The following is a 22,704-nucleotide window of genomic DNA, read 5'->3' as shown; positions in this document are numbered from 1 at the left end:
CCTTGATTCCGGCCATGGTCCGGAACATCTGGGGTCACCGCTAGCTGTGACCCCAGATGCTCACCAGCATCCCCGGATCGGTACCGGCGTTCTGGTACCGGCGGGGGTGTAGGGAAGACAGCATGGACGTCAGGACTGACTGTCCATGCTGTACATCCAGATGTGCAGCCACAGCTGCATGCAGAAAACTTCAGGGGCTCTTCTTAGCCCCCACTCCAACAGGTGCACCCGACTCCGGCCGGGCACCAAACTAAACTGAGGTGCCTTGGCTCGGGGGCGGGGTATAGGAGGGGGACCCTAGTGCATCCTGGGAGGCTGAAAGCTTAACTCTATGGTGCCCGATTACTGACGTCACACCTATACCCCAAGGTATCCTGTGGATACCCTATGGACCCTGATGTAGAAATTATATTATATCTGTATGCGATACACCACAGTCATGAGGTATCACTTTCTTTTGCCTGGGAGCTGCACTGCTGCAGGAGACTAGAGCCCCTACAATCCTCTGGGGTGCACAAAAGTGACAGTTGGAGAGAGGCCAGCTGAGTGCCTGTAACTGTCAGCCGTCTGAAGAGAAGCTCCCTGATCCTGTGGCGGCGCCATCTTCTATAGAGCAGAGGTGGGCAGAATAGCAAAGGGAGGGTGACATTGTGAGAACAGCAGCAGAGAACATACAGTGGTTTCAGTCTGAGAGATCCTGAGAGAGAAACAGCTTTCACAATCTCAGGAGAGATCCCAAATGAGAGAAAGGTGGAGGAACAGGTTGCAGAGAAGTGATGAGCTCCAGAAGTTTGGAGAGCCACCAATATGCCTGCTGAGGCTGGAATCAGAAGGGAAGCTGTCGAAGCAACATGCTGCTTGGTGAGAAGACATTTCCAGTTGCTATATTACACATGTCCAAGCTTCAGAGTCACCTGCTTTTCAGAGACAGTTAACACTGAATCCATCTCGCACATTCATTACAGACAGTGCTGCAACTGTTCTTGTTAGTATGCAAGACTTTAAGCTCTACTCCCCCTTATGCTAGCCAACGTTTACCGTGCAACAACTGGCTATATATATATATATAATTTCCCATATATATATGCCAACAGTAAAGCATCCTGAGACCATTCTTGTGTGGGGTTGCTTCTCAGCAAAGGGAATGGGCTCACTCACAATCTTGCCTAAGAACACAGCCATGAATAAACAATGGTACCAAAACATCCTCCAAGAGCAACTTCTCCCAACCATCCAAGAACAGTTTGGTGACGAGCAATGCCTTTTCCAGCATGATGGAGCACCTTGCCCTAAGGTAAAAGTGATAACTAAGTGGCTCGGGGAACAAAACAGCAAAATTTTGGATCCATGGCAAGGAAACACCCCAGACCTTAATCCCATTGAGAATTTGTGGTCAAACCTCAAGAGGCGGGTGGACAAACAAAAACCCACAAATTCTGACAAACTCCAAGCATTGATTAGGCAAGAATGGGCGGCCATCAGTCAGTATGTGACCCAGAAGTTGATTGACAGCACTGCAAATATTGATTCTCTGCATAAACGTAATGTAATTGTCAATAAAAGCCTTTGACACTTGTAAAATAACAAGCATTTCATATCAGTATACCATAGTAACATCTGAAGAAAAAAGTTCTAAACACTGAAGCAGCAAACTTTGTGAAAACCAAAACTTCATTCTCAAAACTTTTGGCCATGGCTGTAGACCGCCCGATCCTCATGCAAGACAAGAACCCAAGCCCTGAGACATGCCGGGTCAATGCTATGGCCATCAGAAAAAAACAAGCTTCCAGATTAACAAAAAAAAAAAATAGACTTGAGCGCAACAGGCTGCAAAGGCTTGAATGGAGAGACTTTTGAGTTGCATACAGTACTAGAATTCAGATTCCATAGAACCACAAAATAAAAAAAAGGAAGAAGAGGGTGATCCGGCAAAACCCACTGCAAAAAAAAGTACGAATCTCTGGAAGGAGAGCCAACCTGCACTTAAAGTAAAGAGAAACTTACACCCCTGGTGAACTCATGCAGGGATCAGTCTCCAAACCATCGTGAAGGAAAGTAAGGAATCGGGAATAACGAAAAATCAATAATGAACCCTTTCCTTTCACACATAAAAAAATTTAAATCCTCCACACTGTGGTAGTTTCTAGCAAAAACAATTTCCTTGGCTTGCAACATGGTCTGTACAATGCGGGAAGAAAACCCTTTAGCCTTAAAGATACTGGTTTCCACAGAAACTTCATTAAAGTCAGCCGAGGAAGGTCCTGGTGTTGAAATGGCTATAGGTGCCAACCTGGGCCCATAGCAAGTTTGTAAACGTCGTCATACCAGGACCCTTCAGGGCCAATCTGGAGCCACCAGTATTACCGGTATCCAGAGACCAAATTCTTTTGACAACGCAAGGCAGCATTGGCAATGGAGAAAAAAAAAATACCCCAGGTCACAAAACAGTCATGGCGTCCACCACAAAATATAACCAATAAAATAATGGTACTGCGCTTATAATGAAATCATACTTGACACTGCAGATAAATCAAATAAAACTATTTTATATATCTATTTAAATGCATAAAATAGAATATGTGCACATATCTAAAACATCTTCTAAGACAATAGCAACAATTGTACATATCCAATGTGAAACAAAAAGCGGCACTCATTGTTGATCAACCAAATTGAAAAAGTGTATTAAGTCATAGCCCACGTTTCGGGGTTCGCACACCCCTTTGTCAAGGTAAACAATTATACATTTATGTTATAGTTTTTTTTATATATATTTATGTACACCTACACTGTATACCGTTGTCATTGTGTAATTTCAAAGTTGAATATATTCTTGAATTGATTTTCACTGGACAGCCTGGCGTAATAGAAGATGTGATAGTGTAATTTATCACTTATTTGGAAAGGAGAATATAGATTGAGAGCCCTTGGTTACCAGAATTAATCCCACTATTTAGATGATCAACTCCAATAGACGCTGTCTCCTCAAAAATATGCAGATAAAGATAAATGCTAAGACAGATAATGCAAATATTTTCAAGGTCCACAACTCTAGAGCGGGTTTTATGCACTCAGTAACCTGTAAATTTTTCACCCCTGGTACGAACACAGATGATCGTGCTGGCACCAACACCTCCATCAACGACAATATTCAAGCCACTTCCGCCATTGCCCTGACGCTCCGAGTGCCCCTCCTGATGGCTGACATACGCCATCAACATGGCATTGTTCGTTGAATGTGGACCGGGCAGCAGAAGATCTGGTCAGCGCAAAGTAAATCAGAGCGCCAAAAAGCTGATGGGAAGTGAAAACTCTTGTATAAACCATGACAAAGGACGGCATGGCCAGAGACCTTCCTTGCCCTGACTAAAGTTCGCTTCCACTGTTGAAATTCTCTGGAATGAGCCACCAACGCAGGGACTGACGTGTGCACAGTGAAAGGCTGAGCAGCTGAGACTCCATGTGATCGTTGAACCCAGACCAACCCTATAGCATTTCCCATGAAAACTCCGGGAATGAAACCTGGCGTACTAAATGGCCTTGAAAGTCAAGACCTTCTTCTCCAGCAATATGCATATATAATACGATTGATAGAAGCTCCAAGGCAAGAATTCCCTGGACCAACGCCTAAAGGGAACAGACCTCATCTGGCGAAAGGAACGCCCGCTGAAGGATGGTGTCGAAGACCAAGCCCAGAAAATGCAAGTGTCGACAGAGTACCAGAGGGGACTTCATGAAGTTCAGAATCCAACCATGCTCCTGCAACAGCTGAACCATGCGGTCGAGGTGACTTTTCAGAGTCTACCCTGATGAGATCACCCAAGTAGGGTACATTAGTTATACCCCCCATGCACAAGACAGACGTCAACACTGCCTTGATCTTTGTAAAAACTTGCATAGCCGTTGCTAGAGCGAATGGCAGAGCCTGAAACGGATAGTGGGCCAACGTGCATTTCCGTGTCATGGATGCTTGCTTCATATCCGGTGTCACATGATGCACCCACGTTTCATCGCCTGTAATAATATGCTACAGGAACTGCACTCCCTCCTCATGGTGCTGCATCAATTGCATGAGAGACAATCCCATCCTATTGGTTTTGTGAACTTCTGCGAGTTGCTTCGGTACCCAGTGTTAGCACTTTATCCTGTAACCCAGTTGCTCATAAAGGATGTTGTGCACAGTATCCACTGAGATGTTTAGTTCGTCAGCAATATCACTAACTCAAATGTGTCTGTCCTCCTGATTAAGACCCTCAATGTGGCACAAACTGTCATCTGTGGTGGACGTGCTTGGCCGGCCAGATTGCTACTCACTTGAACGTCTGTCCTGCAGTTATCACAGGCAGTGCACCAAATACAAACCTGTTTCCGTGACATTACGTTAATCATCAACGAACTCCACAAGTTGTCGATTAAATACAGTTGCCGATGTGCCCTTTAGATGCACAAATCTGATCACACTACGCACCTCAATGTTTGACCGTGTTTCCACCAGCCCCACCATCTTACAAATGATGTTGGGGCAGTATGACTAATATGAGGCGAAGTCTAATGTTCGTGAGGGGAAGCAGTGGTCTACCTGCTCTGGCTTGGTGGGAAACTAGAATGAAATAGAGAATATTACAAACATGCAAAACCTTGTTAACTTTTGGAACCACCCCCGTTTATACTCCCAATCTTCATTATTTAGGGCTTCCCCTAAATCAGCCTCCTAAGGCTGGATTATGTGGATCCCTCAGATCCAATCCAGACTGTGTAAGTTCTGCATGTAGGGTGGAGGAAAGATCCCTAGTGCCAGCACCCTTCAGGACTACTTGTGATTCACACACAGATATAATAGTGTTGCATATCAAATTAATCAGCAAGTCTCCTGGGGCATCCTAGTCACACTGCATTGCCACCTAGAAACATTTTCAGCAAAAAAGACACCCGGCGCTAGCAGACTCTCAAGAGACCTGGCGCGCAGAGAGGGGCTGTTTGGAGTGACTGCAGCAAAGAAGAGTGAGGACACATCTTTATAGAAACAGTAGAATGTTCTTCCGGCAGCAGTGGTTATATCAGGCTTCTGATGGGTGAAAATTGTGTTGTCAAATATTTCCACATGATGGGCCTGATTCAGAGCCGCTCGTAAGCGGCCGCTCGTTCGTTCCGACCGATGTTCGCACAACTGCGCATGCGTACGGATTTTAATACGCATGCGCGAACCAGTCAGTGCGGCTGAAAATAGTGTGCTCGCTAAATAGCGAATGCCTGCTATTTTGAGTGACAGGAGGCGGCGTTTGTGGGTGGTAACAGGGGAAGGTGCTTGAAAACGGGGAGTGGAGATCCGAACGCAGGCGTGCCAAACGGTCAAAACGGGCGTTTTAAGGGTGTGCATAATTACTAAAGCAGCGTCATCGACCACGTCACTTGGTTGTTTTATAGTCAGAACTGCTCGCATGATTGTGGTAGGAAAAACCAACAACAAGAATAGCGAGCAGTTCATACGCCGTCCGATGTACTCGATTAATCTAATAAATAGCGGACATGACGTATGATGCGTGCGGCCAGGGGGCGTTTTTTTCAAAATTACGTTCGCATGTTTTGTTCGCTCGTTCAGACATAGAGGCGTGAACAGACCGCAAAGAGCGAACGGTAAATTTAAATATCCAGCCCCTTTTTCTGGACGAGCGAGCGCAAATAGCGTCCGGCTCTGAAACAGGCCCTAAGTTCATACACCCAACTCAGCTTTTCAGTTTACAAACATTGCGGGGAATTAAATTGTTTTCGCCCACGGCTGATGGTGTCAGGCACCCAACAGAGCAATTGATTTGTTCGGACACATACAGCCGCAGGAGCACACATTTCTGCTCGCAGCCCCCAGGGCAGGCGAGTAGAAATGTGCGATAAGTCAGCACTTTTGGGCGCCCAAAGCAGGACTTTAGATGGGTTTAGCTGTTTTACGCTACTAAACTCTGTCTATTTGTCTGCGATATATGCATTGGCACCCAAAAACAATTGAATATTGCACCTCGATCTCCCGTCACATTAGAGTGCAACAAAACAATTGAAGTGTCCCCCCATTCTAGTTTAGTTACCATCACACATGTCTATCTAGCCAGGAGATTGGAAATAAAAGTACAGGAATAAGTTACAAATTCATTATTCCTTTGAATTTTTTCACCAAGTCTACACATCTAGAATTCCAAGACATGTATAACAACTTATTTCACTTAAATAGATTGAAGCATAATTTTTACTATAATAAATGCACTATATGAAAATACAGTATTCAAAACTGTACATATTTTAATTCATGAAACTTTCAAAAAGGACATTTCAATTGGCCACGATGCCTGTCTGCACAAATATCGCCCAAATACAATAGTGCCAATATCCCAAGTGTCCTTCCCACATCTATTCGGTGCGAAGTAACACTTGCTATGCCGGTGAGCTTGTAACGGCACACCGCGTCCATCGCGTTGCATTGAATCACCCCTCGCCAAGATTGCAGTCAGCATCCTGGACTTAAGGAAGTTGCTGTCTCACACTGGTATCTACCCAAAAACAACTATGCTTAAAGATAAAGGTCCTACTGGAGTGCATAATCTAATATCACAAAACAGACTGCAATGATGCGGGCAGCTCGAGCAAAGGTGCAAATAGGCGTCTTGGCCAAACTGAAAGACAATAATGGGTAACAGGATCAACCACGTGTGGTCATCTAAACAGACAATCAGATGAAACCCTAGGACAAAGGTTGCCAAACGAGTTCCTCAAGGCTCCCCAACAGTTTAGGTTTTAGAGATATCCATGATTGAACACAGGTGGTTATATCAAATTGACTGAGGTACTAATTAAGTCACCTGTGCTCAACCATGGATATCTCGAATACCTGAAATGTTGGGGAGCCTTAAAGACGTCGTTTGGGAACCTCTGCCCTAGGACACAGGTAACATTGCAAATATGACATAGGACATATGATGTGGACAGTAAAGATTTAAAGGAATAGTAATTAAGGACGTAGTGCAAAATTACGTCATATACAGACCTGCCCACTTCATTGCTTCATATTTAGCTTTATTTTCCCGAAGTGAAGCCCAGTTTATAGCGGGTCCATCTTGAACAGTCATCTCTGCAGAACTGGAAGAGTAATTATACTTCTGTCCAAAACCTACGTATACAGTAATAAAAAATAAAAAAAAGTAATAAAAAATTCTTTAAATTGCCATTTTACACCTGGCCTGCAGCTCTGCAAGTGCAGAGATCAGCTTCAGCAGGCGGGACTGATCATCAGTCCCCCCCGACACACGCTCCGCTGCGATCTGCATATGGGGGAGCGGGGTGGGGGTGTATGCCCATGGGGGGCTGGGGGACCAGGGGGGGGGGTCTAAAAGAGTTCTAAGACTCTGGAGGGAGGGGGGGGTAGGGTAAAATAGTAAAAAAAACTAATTATACTGGTCAAATGGGAGGAAAGGTGGGGGGCAAAGAAAGAGTCTTTTTACAAAGGGGGATGGTTTAGAAAACATGGATTTTTTTTTTTACTATCAATGTGGTGGGGGATATTATTATTAGGATTTATGACACCTGGGGGGGGGGGGTAGATCAGTATTTCAACCTTTTTCAACTAGCAGGCCACCGAACAAGATTTTAAATTTTTTAAGGCACAACATCTGTCGCTCACATTGGCCCCCACAAATGTGGCTATGTATTGTAAATTCAACATAGTAAGCACTAAATTGGGAATGCAAAGAACAAAGCCAGATTAATGCTAGTCCTTATTTTCCATCCAACTTGTCTATAGACAGGTTAAACAAAATTTGGGTTTTGACATCGCAATTATCCAGATGGAACAATAAGACAGAAGGAAAATTCACCCCAAGACCAAGTAATTTAAAACTAAATGATAATGCAGTGTTCTTGAATATTATTTATATAGAATAAAAATATTACCCAAAATCAAGCTGCATCTGAAAACTACTAGCTGGGCATCCACTATACAATTTTCTGTCAGATATCTGTCCAATCTGGCTGGTTTGAATTAAAACCTGGTAATGTATGGGAGCAAATGACAGTCGATCATATGGTTTTAAACACTGAAAAAAGGACAAAAAAATTTGTTCAAATTGATTAAACTTGTGAGTTTTAACCAATTTGTCTGAACGACCATTTTTGTCTGTTTTCCAGTGTTTGTGAGCAAATGGACGACTGTCATTTGCTCCCATACATTACCAGGTTTTCATTCCAACCAGCCAGATTGTACAGATAGCTGACAGAAAATTGTATAGTGTATGTTAGAATTCTCAATTAATGACTTTACCTATAACAGACAACTTACTCACCTCTTTCTGGCCTCTCACAGCTTTCCACAATACTGTCAATCAATGCTTTTGCTTTACTTTGTTGATCACTGCTTCCAAAGATAGTTATCTGTGAATCAAGTTCTTCTTTTACAATCTGAATAAAAGTAAATGTAAATGTACACTTTAGGAAAAAAAATTTGCCCCAGGGATATAACTAAAATTGTCCCCACATCTTATGTTTTAGATCTGTAGACCACTATTCCATCCCCTCCCATTAAACTGACACCTATTGAATAGCAAATGCAGGGGCCACTCAGATGCCATTTTGTATACACAGCTGTTCTCCGGTGTGTATTAAACAACGAGACTGAACTTGTAAAAAAATAAACCATACTGCCTGAGTAAAAAAGGGAGTGGGGAAACATTGACCTTGGAATATCCCAAAACTTTTTTTCAAGTTTCACCCCTCTCTCACAGATAGAGCCGTATTCAATTTGATTCACACCCGCGATACTTTTTTGACTCCCGGAACATTCCGTCAACTTCGCCTGTTTTGCATGCGGAAAAGTATCACGCGCGCGCCCGCGTATGCCCGTACTCAATTTGAATGTACGCGAAAACAGGACCTGGCGAAATTGAAACAAGCGGAAAGTCCTGTCAGATTTGGGGAAATCAGCCTGACACCCCCCAAAAGATGCTCTGACATGGGGGTTAGCTATGGTATCCCCCGATTTGGCTTGCTGAAGGTATTTGTCGTTTTTAAACGGGCTCAATAGCTGCTAAATAGAGTTTTTGTACAAGTGGTGAAGAATAGTATTCAGGACGTTTTTTTGCAGAAAATAACTTTTCCCAGCAAATTTGGGGTACTTGAAAATGGGGGCCAGCATATTTTTGAGTTGCTAAAGTTAAGTTTAAAAATTTGTGAAAATCCACCTGCCGCAAGCACCTGCAATGAAAAAAACACCTGGGGCATAACATGGGGACCCCCCTAGAGTCTAGTTCACTAGTTTTTAACTATGTCCCACAACTTTTTTTTTTTCACCCCCAAAATGAAAGTTATTTTTTGGGGGGGGTGTTTTTTATATATATATATATTTTTTTTTTTATTATTATTTATTTTTTTTTTTTTTTTACGCAGTTTACCTTTGGGGGAATGTCTGAAGGCTGCACGGGGGTTCCCGCAATGTTGCACCCCAATTCTGCACTTTTTTCCGCCTGCTATTCATAGACTAAACTTTTCCGCCTATTACATTGCATTGAGGCGGAAAGTCTTTCAAATTGAATACGGCAATACTATTCCGCCTGACGAAATGATGTCATCGGCGAAACTTTTTTGCCAATTCCGGCTTTTCGCTCCAACTTGAATGCGGGTCATAGTTTGTTGTTTTTCTCGTGAGTCATAAAAATGCTTAGGTCAAATGTAGAGCAACGTGTTAACTAAAAAGGTTTAGTTAAATTAAACAAAACGCTCACTAAATGTTTCTGTATGCCAACCGAGGCTTACAGGGCAGACTGTACAGTACGTCAAATGCACACGTGTGTTTGAGTGACACAAAAGATCTACCAACAGTCGTGAGGATGACGAAGATGATGATCTCCAGGAAGGCCTTGCACATCAAATACAAAAGAAAATGTGGAAAAAAAATTGGAAAAATGTGCGAATTGACAGGTAACGCAGCATCCGAATGATAACAGGAATGGTAAACATCGACTAAAAACTGTTAGGTAAGTTTTGCAGCAAGATCTTAACATGACAAATGTTTGTGCCAAAATGGTTCCAAGGTTTCTCACTGCCGAGCAGAAAGAAAATCAAATTTGTACAGACATTTTGGAACAAATTCAAGCGGATTCACAACGTTATAACCGGTGATGATACATGGATTTTCCAGTACGATCCTGAGACAGAACGCCAGTCCATGCACTGGAAAACACCATCATCATCATCACGAATGAAGAAAGCACGTCACAGCAAATCCAAATTCAAAGCCAAGTTAAATGCTTTCTTGCCATCAAGGGTGTTCTTTTGGAAGACTGGGTACCAGAAGGTGCAACAGTGAATCAACATTACTATAAAAATGTTCTAGCAACTTTGTAGGAAAGAATCAGATGAAAGAGGGAGTTCTGAAAAAATGGTTTCATCCTCCACCAGGACAATGCATCAGCCCACACAGCTCTCTGCGAAGCAGTTTTTGGCCAAAAGCCAGATTGCAGAGCTAGAAAAAACCCCATACCAGACCTAGCACCGTGTGACTTCTTTCTTTTCCCTGAAGTCAAATCTGTATCACTGTGATCACTCTGAACGAAATAAAATGTGGGTCCCATGGACCCCTCACTTTAAATATTGGGGTCCTACTCCACAGTTTTAGGGTCCCATCACAATTTATGCTTTTGAGCTCCCCATATGCCATCATACCAACCTACTTGTCCTATACACTATGGAAAGCCACAGTCATATTTTCAGTTAATTACAGATACTGCTTATAAAATAAATTTCCTTGATCTCACATTGCCAACAGGTGGGCAGAGAGGAGGCTAAAGGCAAACAGCAGTTGGGACTGGTGCAGTTGGCAGCTTGGGCAGTGCTGGGGACAGGTAGCAGTTTGCGTAGAATTGGGGGTAAAGGCAGTCGGCAGTTGGAGTAGAGCTGGTGATTGAAGCAGGGAGATGGTAGAGGGGGTAAGGGCAGGCAGTGCTGGGTTTAGGGAGGGAGGTATCAGGCAGCAATTAAAACAGAACAAAAAATTATATGGAGTGTTCACTTGCAGCGTAATATCTCAATTGAATACATATAATACAATAAATGAAAATAGACATACATATAAAATATATCAGAATACAATAATTGAATAATCACATAAAATTGTCTCAATCTGATAAATCCACAAATATCAACCAGCAATATAAAATAATAAAGTCAATGATAATGGTGTAGAAACTAAATATAAAAAAATACAATAGCAGCAGCTATGTGATACACTGCTGTGCTGATGTCTACGTGCATTAGTAAGCTCAAGCAAGCGGTTTTCAACGGAATGGGTATGTAATACAGACAGTCGGGATCCCTCCTGTCAATACACCGACAGCGGCATACCTCCCCCCTTCTCCCCCTAACCCTCCCTTCTTGTAGCAAAACCCTAACCCTCCAGGCACCCTAACCCTCCCCGTTAGTGCCTAAACCCAAGTCGTCGTCCCCCATTCTTGCCTAAACCTAACCCTCACCCCTTAGTGCCTAAGACTAACCCCCGCTAGAGGTGCCTAAGCCAACCCCCACCCCCTCCCCAGGGGTTTGGGCTGGCGTCTTGTCTGTATTCCGGCGTTGGTATTTCAACGCCTATCAGGTTCTGTGTTGGACTTCCAGCGCTGGGATTCAGACAGGCGACATCCCTGCCACTAACTACATCCCGCTTTCAACTGCTAAATAATCATTCAGCATTTAAAGGCCCGATTCCGAAATTTTCGCAATGCCGATTTTTATGCAGATCGAGCAATGTTTTGCAATTGCCCATGCATATATGCCACACTGCATATGTGCAGCAATTGTGCATACGCACAGAGACTCCATTTGCAATGTAAAGGTGGATACACACCAGAAAGATAGATCTGCAGTTGATGGTTGTTAATACACACTGAACAATCATCACTGCAGTCTCAGGGGTTGCATCCCGTACACACAGCACGATGAGCAGATATATATGTAGTTTCACCTGCTATCGGCTGTGCTGTACAGCCGACGCGATATGTCTGCGAACGACATTGTTCATACTGACGGACGTGCACACGATATATCGGTCGTTCAATTGAACGGTCGATATGTCGGTCGGTGTGTGCATTAGTGACAGGTAGTCAATTTATGGGGAAGGGGTGGTTAGAGAAAAACGCAGGTGTGTATTAGTTTAAACGCTGTTACATGGGTGTACATAAATTATCAATTGCTCTCCTACGCAGCACGAGAGCTCCACGCATGTCTGGAAAGACCCTGTACTTGAGACAAGTGACAAGGGCTAGTCGATGTTACTGATATTTACGTTGGTACGCGACGCCGGACGCAGATGAAAAGGCAGCAGTGGGCGTCCCTGTGCTCGGGTATGCTTTGGTACTGTTAGCATATTTTCGCAGCTGTGGTCCATGCAAATTGCAGATGCGGTAGCATTAGCGTCCATCTCTGTTCCAATATATGGACTAATTGGGTCCACATAATTGAGAAGCCCACTGATATTAGTATAGTTTAGTTTTAAAAGTTAATACACCAATGTACGCTAGTGGTAATAAATTCATGTAATGCTAATGAATACCCACTGTTGGTTAGTGAAAGCTGAATGCAGTAAAAAAAAAAAAAAAAAAAAAGTGTTCATAAAATATTTATGAACCGTGAGCCACTTGTTCTCTCACAGACTCCGGACTCACAAGTCAGCTGTCCTAGTAGAACTCCCAGCTGTTTCACCCTTCTGTGCCCAGATTCAATGCTCCAGCCTAAGTAGATAAGGCAATACAAATGCTGGCAGCAGCGTTTGTGCTTTAAGTGGTCACCCGGCCAGAGTATATTAGGAGAATTGATCCATTGTCCAGATAGCCTGTGTGTAAACACTGACAGCGTGATCATACCGAACGGAGCCGCCGGTGAGGTCATGGGTGGGTGAATCCAACAGTATCACAGGAGAGGCTGTGTTCTGACTAGCTGTGCTGGATGTGTGCACGCTGACAGCATGGTGCCTCTCAGATGTGAAGTAATGCAGCTGGTGGTGAGACTGAGAACCGGGAACAGAAACCTACAAAACTCAGGTTCAGAGCAGAGATCCACGTGTCGGTCAGACTGGAGAATCATGCTGTTCCACAGATAACACTGGGGGTGTGGCTAGAAGCTTTTAACGGCCAATGGGGAGAAGCTGCCGATGGCGATTGGCTGGGGAGATTATGTCGGCAGCAATTGTCCAAAAAATTAATGCACCATTTGAACAGTTGCTCAAAACGCACTTTTTTCCTACAAGTACAGTACAGCTAGTGCATAACTAAAATGTGGGGGCCCAAATACTTTAGAGGTGATAAAAGATCAAACCTAGACGACACATTTAGATCCTGATATTAGGGTATGGAAATCTCAGGTTAACCCCACAGTGCTTTATGAGAAAATATGAGATATGGTAAGAACTTACCTTTGTTATCTCTATTTCTACGTAGTCCATAGGGTTCCACAGGATACCTTGGGGTATAGGTGATGACGTCAGGCATCGGGCACCATAGAGTTAAAGTTTTCAGCCTCCCAGGATGCACTAGGGTCCCCCTCCTAGACCCCGCCCCAGGCCTGTTTCCGGGGCTTGGCCGATTTTTTGGGGCCAGCCTGTCGGGGAAAAGACTGCCTTAGGCCTACCCTGGGCCCTGTACGGCCGAAAGGACGACGTACCTGAACTGGAAGGAACTGCAACAGGCAGGAGACATGCCAATTTGGTTGCCGCCAGCGTGGCTACAATTTTGTCCAGATCTGGACCAAATAGGACATCACCATTAAAAGGCAAAGCTTCCAAGCCCTTCTTGGAATCAGCATCCGCCTTCCAAGATCGCAGCCATAAGATGCGACGAGCAGCTACAGCTGCCGAAGAAATCTGAGAAGTCAGGGTACTGATATCCAAGGCCGCTTCATTGATATAAGTGGGCGAATCTCGGAGATTGCCTATCAACTCGGTCTGTTCAGCCGAACAGCCGGAATCCAAAGACGCCTCCAAACTATCAGCCCAGCGCTCCATAGCTCTGGCTACCCAACAAATGGCCATAGCCGGCCTGGCTGCCCTCGTCCTCATAAGGAACGGACAGACGCCACCGGCCATTTATGTGGCCGCAACACAGAGTCCCCTTGTAACACGTTCGACAAATGCTGTACAGAACTTGTTAGTGAATTAACCCACGCAGGCTCCTGAGAGACCTGAGGAGGGGAAATAGGGAGACTGTGGGGTACCATCAATTGTCTCGGGAAACCCTGCATGGGTGACGACACCACTGACTGCTGGGACAATCCCAGCTGTGGGAACGCAGGCTGCGGAGCTAACTGGCCCACGAGGGTTATAAGCGCTTTGGCGAAACAAGCCCAGGGCGGCTCCTGTACAGGAGCCGTGGCAGTAATTGGCCGAAGACAATAAATGACACTGCCCCTCCGCGTTACCTTCCCCCTCCGCTTTTGGTACATTGCATGTAGTACAAATAAGCTGGAGAGGAAAGTCACTCTCTGACATGATGGTATGTGACCCCTCTCACTGATACTGGTTAGTATAGTGGGAGAACCACCCTGCAATCACCGCACCGCAAGGGCTTTAGCAGAAGAAGAGCAGGGACAGTGAAATGGCCGACAGTAGAAAGTTAAAGTACAGGCAGCAGACGCTAGCAGAAGTCACATACAATGCAAAGAAATCAATTCAGCACTGATCCTCAACTACGCAGACACAGAGCCTGGTAGGGCACAGCGCTGCATACACAGACCTGTAACCAAAGGAGGAGAGGTATGCCGGGGGACCCAGACCGCAATGTCACCGATCATCAGCGTCCAGCAGCGCTCACCATGCTTCCCGCAAAAGATGGCCACCGAGGAGCAGAGAGAAGGCCGGCCTGGGGGAGTAGCGCTGCCACAGGGCCAGTCAGCAGATGCAGAGAGGGCTATGTGCAGCGGGGGAGGCGCCGGCTGTGAGACAGGGAAGGCGCGCTCCCCTGGCATGCATTTAACCCCCTGGGACACCGCAGCGCTACCGCTCAGCCGCGGTCCGCTGTCCCAGGGGGGTAGTGGAAGCGCAGGTTAGTTACCTGGCTCCACGCTGCAGCCAGTCCCCAGGGAGCCCCCTGCCTGGGGACTCTGGACCATGTACTCAGCAGGGACCCACCGCGGGACCCCGCTGCTTACCTGCTGCCCTCTTGAATCCGGCCATGGTCCCAAACATCTGAGGTCACCGCTAGCTGTGACCCCAGATGCTTACCAGCATCCCCGGATCAGTACCGGCGTTCTGGTACCGATGGGGGTGTAGGGAAGACAGCATGGACGTCAGCCTTGACTGTCCATGCTGTACTTCCAGATAAGTAGTCACAGCTGCTTGCGAAGAAACTTCAGGGGCTAATCTTAGCCTCCCTCTAAACAGGTGCATCTGACTCCGAGCCGGGCACCAACAAAACTGAGATGCCTTGGCTCGGGGGCGGGGTATAGGAGGGGGACCCTAGTGCATCCTGGGAGGCTGAAAACTTTAACTCTATGGTGCCTGATGCCTGACGTCATCACCTATACACCAAGGTATCCTGTGGATACCCTATGGACCCTGAAGTAGAAACATATGTACAGTATATTACCCGAAAGGCTGAGTCTAAATTTTAAATTATTAGGGACAAATGGCTTCGATCCAGGTATTATTATATTTCAGAGACTTCCTGATTGGATGTTTGTTTTAATGGATCATGCTACAGGTATGTCTCCTACCATTTCTTTTGGTTTCCGTGGATCTCGCACACATTTTCTATAATGTATATGATATATGTTATATATTGTACGTCACATCAAGCCCTTTTTGTTAAAGTTATTACCTGTAGTAAGGTTTTTTTTTTATGCTCGCAACATTCATATTGATTTTATTGTTATCGGATAGATCTGTTGATTATAGAATGTTTGTACTGACTGAATGTTCTGTATATTACCCTGAATGTTCAAAGAACCTGTGTCGCATTGACTCATTTTGATATACTGGAGAGTTTTATTGTATGTGTCTTTTTGTTTTATGTTTGTATTCATAACAAAAGTAACTAAAAATTTACTCAAATAAAAAATGGTAAGAACTTACCTTTGTTATCTCTCTTTCTTTGAAGTCCATAGGTCCACAGGGTGACCTTGGGGTCCACCGGGTGACCGTGGGATATAGCTGGATCTGGATCCACGGGCAGCACACAGTTAAAGCTTTAGCTCCCAGGATGCACTGGGTCCATCCTCCTCTATACCCCGCCCCCGAGCCACAGGCACCTCAGTTGTGGTAATTAGCCAAGGCTACAGGAGGAAAAACAGAGAGAAGGAAGACTGGAACACTCGAGAATCACACTCACAGAAAGGGAGACAGAAAAAAACGGTGACCAGTAACACAGCCATATGAAGCCAGGTGAGTCAGGGCGGGTGCCCTGTGGACCCTATGGACTTCGAAGAAAGAGAGATAACAAATGTAAGTTCTTACCATCTGTCTCATTTTCTTCTTCAGGGTCCATAGGGGTCCACAGGGTGACCTTGGGGATGTCCCAAAGTAGTCTAATTAAAGGTGGGAACTCTCCTGTGCTGAGAGGAGAATCCGGCGCCCAAAGGAAGCATCCTGAGAGACAAAAGGTGTCAAAAACATAGAACCTCAAGAAAGGTCTGGATGGAAGACCACGTGGCTGCCTTACACAGCTGAACAGCCAAGGCGCCATGGCGAGCTGCCCACAGAGAGTAGAATGAGCTTTAACAGAAGCAAGAACAGGCAGGCCCGCCTGTGTGTAAGCCTCTGAGATAGTCATACGAAGCCATCTAGCCAAAAAGTTTGTTTGTCGGCTGGCCATACCCTGTTGTAAAATCCAAAGACTACAAATAAGGAATCCAATTAACAAAGGGAACTGGTCCGGTACACATAAATCCTAAGAGCACAGACCACATCCAAGGAGGCCTCACCAGTCGAGGGGGTCTGGTGACTGAAAGGCTGGTACAATAATTTCCTGATTAATGTAGAAATTAGACACTACTTCAGGTAGGAACCCGGGGGCGAGTGCAAATCACAGCCCTGTCCTGGTAAAATATCAAAAAGGGATGACGACAAGAGAGCGCCCCCAATTCTGATGCCGAAGCAATCGCCAGGAGAGAAAGCGACTTAGTCGTCAACTACTTGAGAATCAAGCGGTTCAAAAGGAGGACCTTGGAGGGCTTGAAGAACAACCGCCAAATCCCAAGGCGCCACTTGGGGGGGGCAAAGGGAGGCTGAATCCTGAGGACACCTTGGAAAAAGGTGCGGATATTCGGTAGCGGAGCTATCCTTTGCTGGAACCACACAGACAGTGTCCAAACTAGACTGAAGGAATGCCAAAATCTTAGAAATATGAAACAGCCAAGGGTCATAATTTCTTGTGCTACACCACTGAAAATAGGTATGCCACACACTGTGGTAAGATCCTGGCTGAGGCAGGCTTGCGTGCCCGAAGCATCGTGCTGATGACCGAGCTAGAGAAGCCCTTTGACCTTAAGATGGATGTCTTAAGAGCCACGCCGTCAAAGACAGACGACCCAGATCCGGGTAAAGGCAAGGACCCCGAGACAACAGGTCCAGACGTTGAGACCAGTCACTGCACCCCAACCCCGGAGATTGGCATCTGTTGTTAGAAGAACCCAGTCCGGGATCCAAAAGAGTCAACCCTTGGTGAGAGGAGATGTCTGAAGCCACCAAGACAGAGACAGGCGCACCTCCGGAGACAGTACCAGCATCTGAGTCCTGATCAGGTGTGGAAACCCGTTCCATTTCAGATAGGATCAGCCCCTGCAGGGGACTTGAATGGAACTGGGCATATTCCACCATGTCAAATGCGGACACCATGGATCCCAGAACCTGCAGCTGTTCAGGCGACTGCGCACCCGCAGTTGCAGAGTTGAGATCTTTTCCGGGATTAGAAAGATCCTCTGCTGATGAGAATCCAGAAGGTCTGCCAAATGCACCATCCTCTGTGTTTGGAATAAGGGAGGACTTTTTCCAGTTAATCAGCCACTCGTACGCTTGTAACCAAACTATTGTCAGGTGCAGATGTTGTAGAAGTATCTCTGGAGAGCTTGCCAGCAATAGGAGGTCGTCTAGATATGATAGAAGCCGAATACCCTGGCTCCGCAGGTGGGCCGGCATGACAGCCATAATTTTGGTGAATACCCTTGGAGCTGTGGAGAGGCCTAAGGGCAGCACCCAAAACTGGAAGTGTTGCTGCAGTATAGCAAACCGCAGATACCGCTGGTGGGAAGGCTCTATGGGGACATGAAGGTATGAGTCCTGAATGTCCAGTGATACCATGTAATCCCCAGGTTCCATAGCCAGAATGATGGACCAGAATGTTTCCATCCTGAATCTGGGCACTCTGAGGAACTTGTTCAGAGATTTTAGGTTGAGGATAGACCGATGAGACCCATTGGGTTTCTGAACCAGAAACAGAGTAGAGTAGTAACCAGTCCCACACCGAGAAAGCAGAACATTTACTCCTGCTTTAAGTAGGGTCTATGGCTACCTGAATTTGCAAGGCCTTGGTCTCGTCCAGGGGAGGGCTCATGCAGAAAAACTGGAGGGGAGGTCTGTGACGAAAGGAGAGGCCGTACCCCTGAGAGACTACTTCTTTTACCCAAGAATCCGTGGTGGTGTTGCACCAGTACTGGGCGAACTGAAGAAGCCGGCCTCCCACTCTGGGATCCCCCAGAGGGAGGTCCGTCCCATCAGGCAGATGGTTTATCCTCCAGCTTGGAAGTAGGGCGTCTGGCGTTCCAGGCCTGTTTCTTAGGCTTAGAGGTTGACTTGGCCACCGATTACCTTTGGGCTTTCCTTGAGAAGGAAAGGACCGAAATGCAGAGGTTCTAGCCTTTGAAGGCGCAGCTGCCAATGGCAGAAAAGCGGACTTAGACTTTGCCAGGGTGTCTACAATTGTGTCCAGGTCTGGGCCAAACAATATCTCCCCAGTGAAGGGCAAGGCCTCCAGGCCCTTTTTGGAATCAGCATTCGCCCTCCAGAAGCGTAACCACAAAGAGCGGCGAGCAGACACGACTGCGACAGAGACTCTGGAGGTCAGTAGAATGGCATCCAAAGCCGCCTCACCAATATAGGCAGCTGCATCTCTCATGTGGCCCACTAAAGATCTTTGAGCCTCAGGAGCCTCCTCACGGAAAGTATCCTCCATAACATTGGCCCAGTTCTCAATGGCCTTAGCCACCCATGAGATAGTCATGGACGGACGGGCCACAGTCCCTGAGAGAGAATAAAATCTATTTCAGACACGTCTCCACCTTCCTGTCCGTGGAATCTTTCAGGGATGAAATGGAAGGATTAGGCAGTGTAGTGCTCTTAATTAGGCAAACAACATGAGAATCTACCGCAGGTGGCGATTCCCACTTCTTGCAATGACTTGCCGGGAACGGCTAATTGGAAGCCAAAACACTTTTGCGGTTGAAACCTCTTACTAGGCCTCCACCATGTGATCTGTCAGCTGGTCAGAGAGGAAAAACTGCCAAAGTCACTTTTGCCTGTTTAAATTCAGGGTATTTGGATTTAGGGGCAGGGACGTCATCCTCTATATCAAGAATGGATCGAACCGTCCTAACTAACGCTGGTACATTAATAGTTTATTTAAGTTCCACCTCCCAGGCAGGGGAATCCAAATCAGACCCCTCAGACATTTCCCCATCATCCGATGACACGTCCGTGTCCGAAAGATGTGTAGATTGGGATGACATTACAGGGCGTTTCGATGCCTCCTGAGGGTCTCTGCTCTGTAGCATGGACTGAAAGGCCGTCAGACTCTGGACTGAGCAAGAAAACACATCCTCCCAAGGTGGTTGTCCAACTTGTGGAATTCCCTGAAAGGGAATGAGACTGTTGAGGTACAGGAGGAGACGGCATATACAGGGAGTAACAGTCTGAGGCCCAGGAGTAGACTGCAATAATTGCAGTCTGAGAGGGGAGGATGGCTGTTTGGGGTAACCCCATATGGGGCAAAACATATGGGACTGCAAAACGATCCGCAATGGAAGCCAGAACCTGAGAAGAGACTGCCCAAGGAGGGTCCTGTCCCATTGTTGCGTGGTTTAAGGGACCAGGCAACTGATCCCACACAGTCCATTCTGAGATAAATCCTCCTTACCAACCCCTGCAGCGGTGGGTGCAGCGGAGCACTCAACCTGATCGATAGATAGATAGATAGATACATAGATAGATAGATAGATAGATAGGGGAAATCTGGAAGCGCCACACTGGGAACCCACAAGTATGCGAAACACAGGTCCAACAATATGGTACTGTGAAGCACACAACCGTATGTGACAGACCTCACAAATACTTGAATTTATATATGAGAGGTCATAGAAACCTCCCTACAAACACCTGTCAGGGCTGTAGGAAAAGGAAAGGGATAGGTATAGACTGACAGAATCAGAAAAGAAAAAAAAAAAGACACAGTCAGAGCTAGCATAAGTCAAATACAATGTAGAAGAAGCACTTACTGCACCTTGGCACTACAATCAACCTGTCCAGATTCAGTGTCTGGGAGGGCCATAGACTGTATACACTGACCCCAGGGGAGAGGTTTACAGGGGGACCAGTCCACGCCACTGTCCGCAGAGATCTGGGATGTGCCAGAGAAGTTGGACGCCAAAGACCTCAGAGGGGGCATGGTCGTAGGAGGAGAGCAGCTCAGCAAAGTTAGACTTGAGCAGAAAGGCGCGCTGAGCTGAGGGGAGGAGCTGCTATACAGGGAAGGCTGCTTTCCCTGGCCGGCTATTAACCCCCGGGACGCCAGCTCCAGCTGCCAAATTTAAGTCCCTGATGGTCTAGTGGACGCGCGAGGTATGGGGGGTCCGCCGCCACTGCCAGCACCTCTGGTGTGTCCCCAACAACCAGAGGCAACAGACTGCTTGAACACTGCAAGCTGTGATCCGCGATCTTACCTGTCCCCGTAGATCCGGCAGCAGTCCGGGGAGCCCGCAGAGTCTGGCTAGCACAGACTCTAGGGTCCCACGGAGATCCCCAGATCTGTACTGGCGTTGCGGCAACTGCGGTGTGACGGAGCAACTGCACGGACGTCCAATGGACAGTCCGTCGCTGCCTGGTCTGAAGAGTTTAAAGTAAAAATAAACTAAAACTCAAACATTTCAGCTTAGGGGCTGCTAATCAGCCTCCCCTGCGTAAACAGTGACCCGACTCCGGCTAGGCACCAACTCAAACTGAGGAGCCTGTGGCTTGGGGGCGGGTTATAGAGCATCCTTGGAGCTAAAGCTTTAACTGCGTGGTGCCCGTGGATCTAGATCCAGCTATACCCAAAGGTCACCCTTTGGACCATGAAAAAGAAAGGCTGCAATCCAACACATGCATTAATTTGAGGTGAACAGCAAACCAGGCAAGCATCTGTAGTCTGTGCACCCAGTTTAGTCTGATGAGAGCTCCACATGGAAGCATATAATCAGGTAGCAGTATTTAAACTAGTCATCACAACTGCTAATGCACTTTTGCAAAGTTCAGTTGAGGAAAGTGATATGGTAAGATGAATCTACCTTAAGTATATGGAATAAAAGGGCAAATGCAAGCATGGCATCAACCTGAAGAACTCTACAACCTTGAATGTTTGTTTCCATCACTGCAGGGTTCTGGCAAACCTGTATTTTGTAGGGCTCATTGTCCCAGTATAGCTTGGGAGCAGTGTTTCTCGTAATACCATTAAGCAACTATTTTCAGTGACACTGCTTTCTGAGCGCATGCTACAGAACTTTTTTCCTAGCAGGAGGTGTGTCTTCCAGGATGAGGACAATTCCTGCAACCACAGCACATGTATCACCTGGCTGGTCACAGATGTCATCCATGTGTCATGGCCTTCTCAGTAACCTAATGAGGATTTATGGAATATTCTGGAATGAAACTTAATACAGCATTTTTCCACTACAATAATCTGGCATTTATTAAAAGGCTCACTTATGGAAGGATGGTACTGCAATTCTCTATGCACAACTCCAGTAGAGCTGATTGATGTAGTGACCCAATGTCCTACTAAATGACTTTTTATTTGTATATACATATTTGGTTCACTGTCTGTACATACACATTTTAAATCCTTTGTGGCAATGCATATTTATTTACCCACAAGATAATGCATATAAAGTTCAACAGCTGCTATTCAAAACATAATCTAGATGATTTTTTACCTTTATTCTTGAACCAGACGCCTCTTCTAGTTCTTTTATTTTAGACCCTCCACGACCTGCAACATATACATTGCCTATGTATCATATTAGAACATATGTATGGTACAGCTTGGGGAAAAAATTACAAATCATTAGAATGTTTCAATTTACACTTTTTGTTGAATAGATAGATCAATCCTACAAAATTGCCAGAAATGTGTTCAACTAATTCTCCCAAGTGTATACTTTTTCATGCAGCTGGTTACTTTATAAACGTAAGAGGACACATCTGTATATGACAGATGTGCTCTTCTAAATGATACACACTACTTACCAATCGTTCTGGCGATGTGTCTGCACAGTTAAATTAAATTTGCTTGCCCAGTTGAGCTGTCACTCACAGACTGTTCCCTGCAGCATGTGTATGGGTGATCGTCAGGTCACCCATAAAACAATACGAAACAATATTTCTTCATCTGCTGTTCTACACAGCAGATTGGATATGTTTGAACAACATTGTTCAGACATATCTGCCGT

At 45.8% G+C, this 22,704-nt stretch overlaps 1 protein-coding gene across 1 annotated transcript in view; it reads right to left on the bottom strand.

Annotated features, from left to right (window-relative positions):
- The window catches only part of LOC148542085 (putative ATP-dependent RNA helicase DDX43), a 190,288-nt gene that overhangs the window by 144,971 nt on the left and 22,613 nt on the right, over nt 1–22,704 (bottom strand). The window contains exons 2-4 of the mRNA XM_088471358.1: nt 22,189–22,244; nt 8,322–8,436; nt 7,031–7,153 (exon numbers count right to left, since the gene is read on the bottom strand). Coding sequence (XP_088327484.1) covers nt 7,031–7,153; nt 8,322–8,436; nt 22,189–22,244 — 294 coding nt within the window. The remainder of the gene's footprint in view (nt 1–7,030; nt 7,154–8,321; nt 8,437–22,188; nt 22,245–22,704) is intronic.

Source organism: Taudactylus pleione, unplaced genomic scaffold (genome assembly GCF_031769625.1).
Source record: "Taudactylus pleione unplaced genomic scaffold, aTauple2 ptg000015l, whole genome shotgun sequence".
Classification (NCBI taxonomy): Eukaryota; Metazoa; Chordata; class Amphibia; order Anura; family Myobatrachidae; genus Taudactylus; species Taudactylus pleione.
Note: the sequence above shows the minus strand (reverse complement) of the source record. Positions and strands in the feature narration are given on the sequence as shown.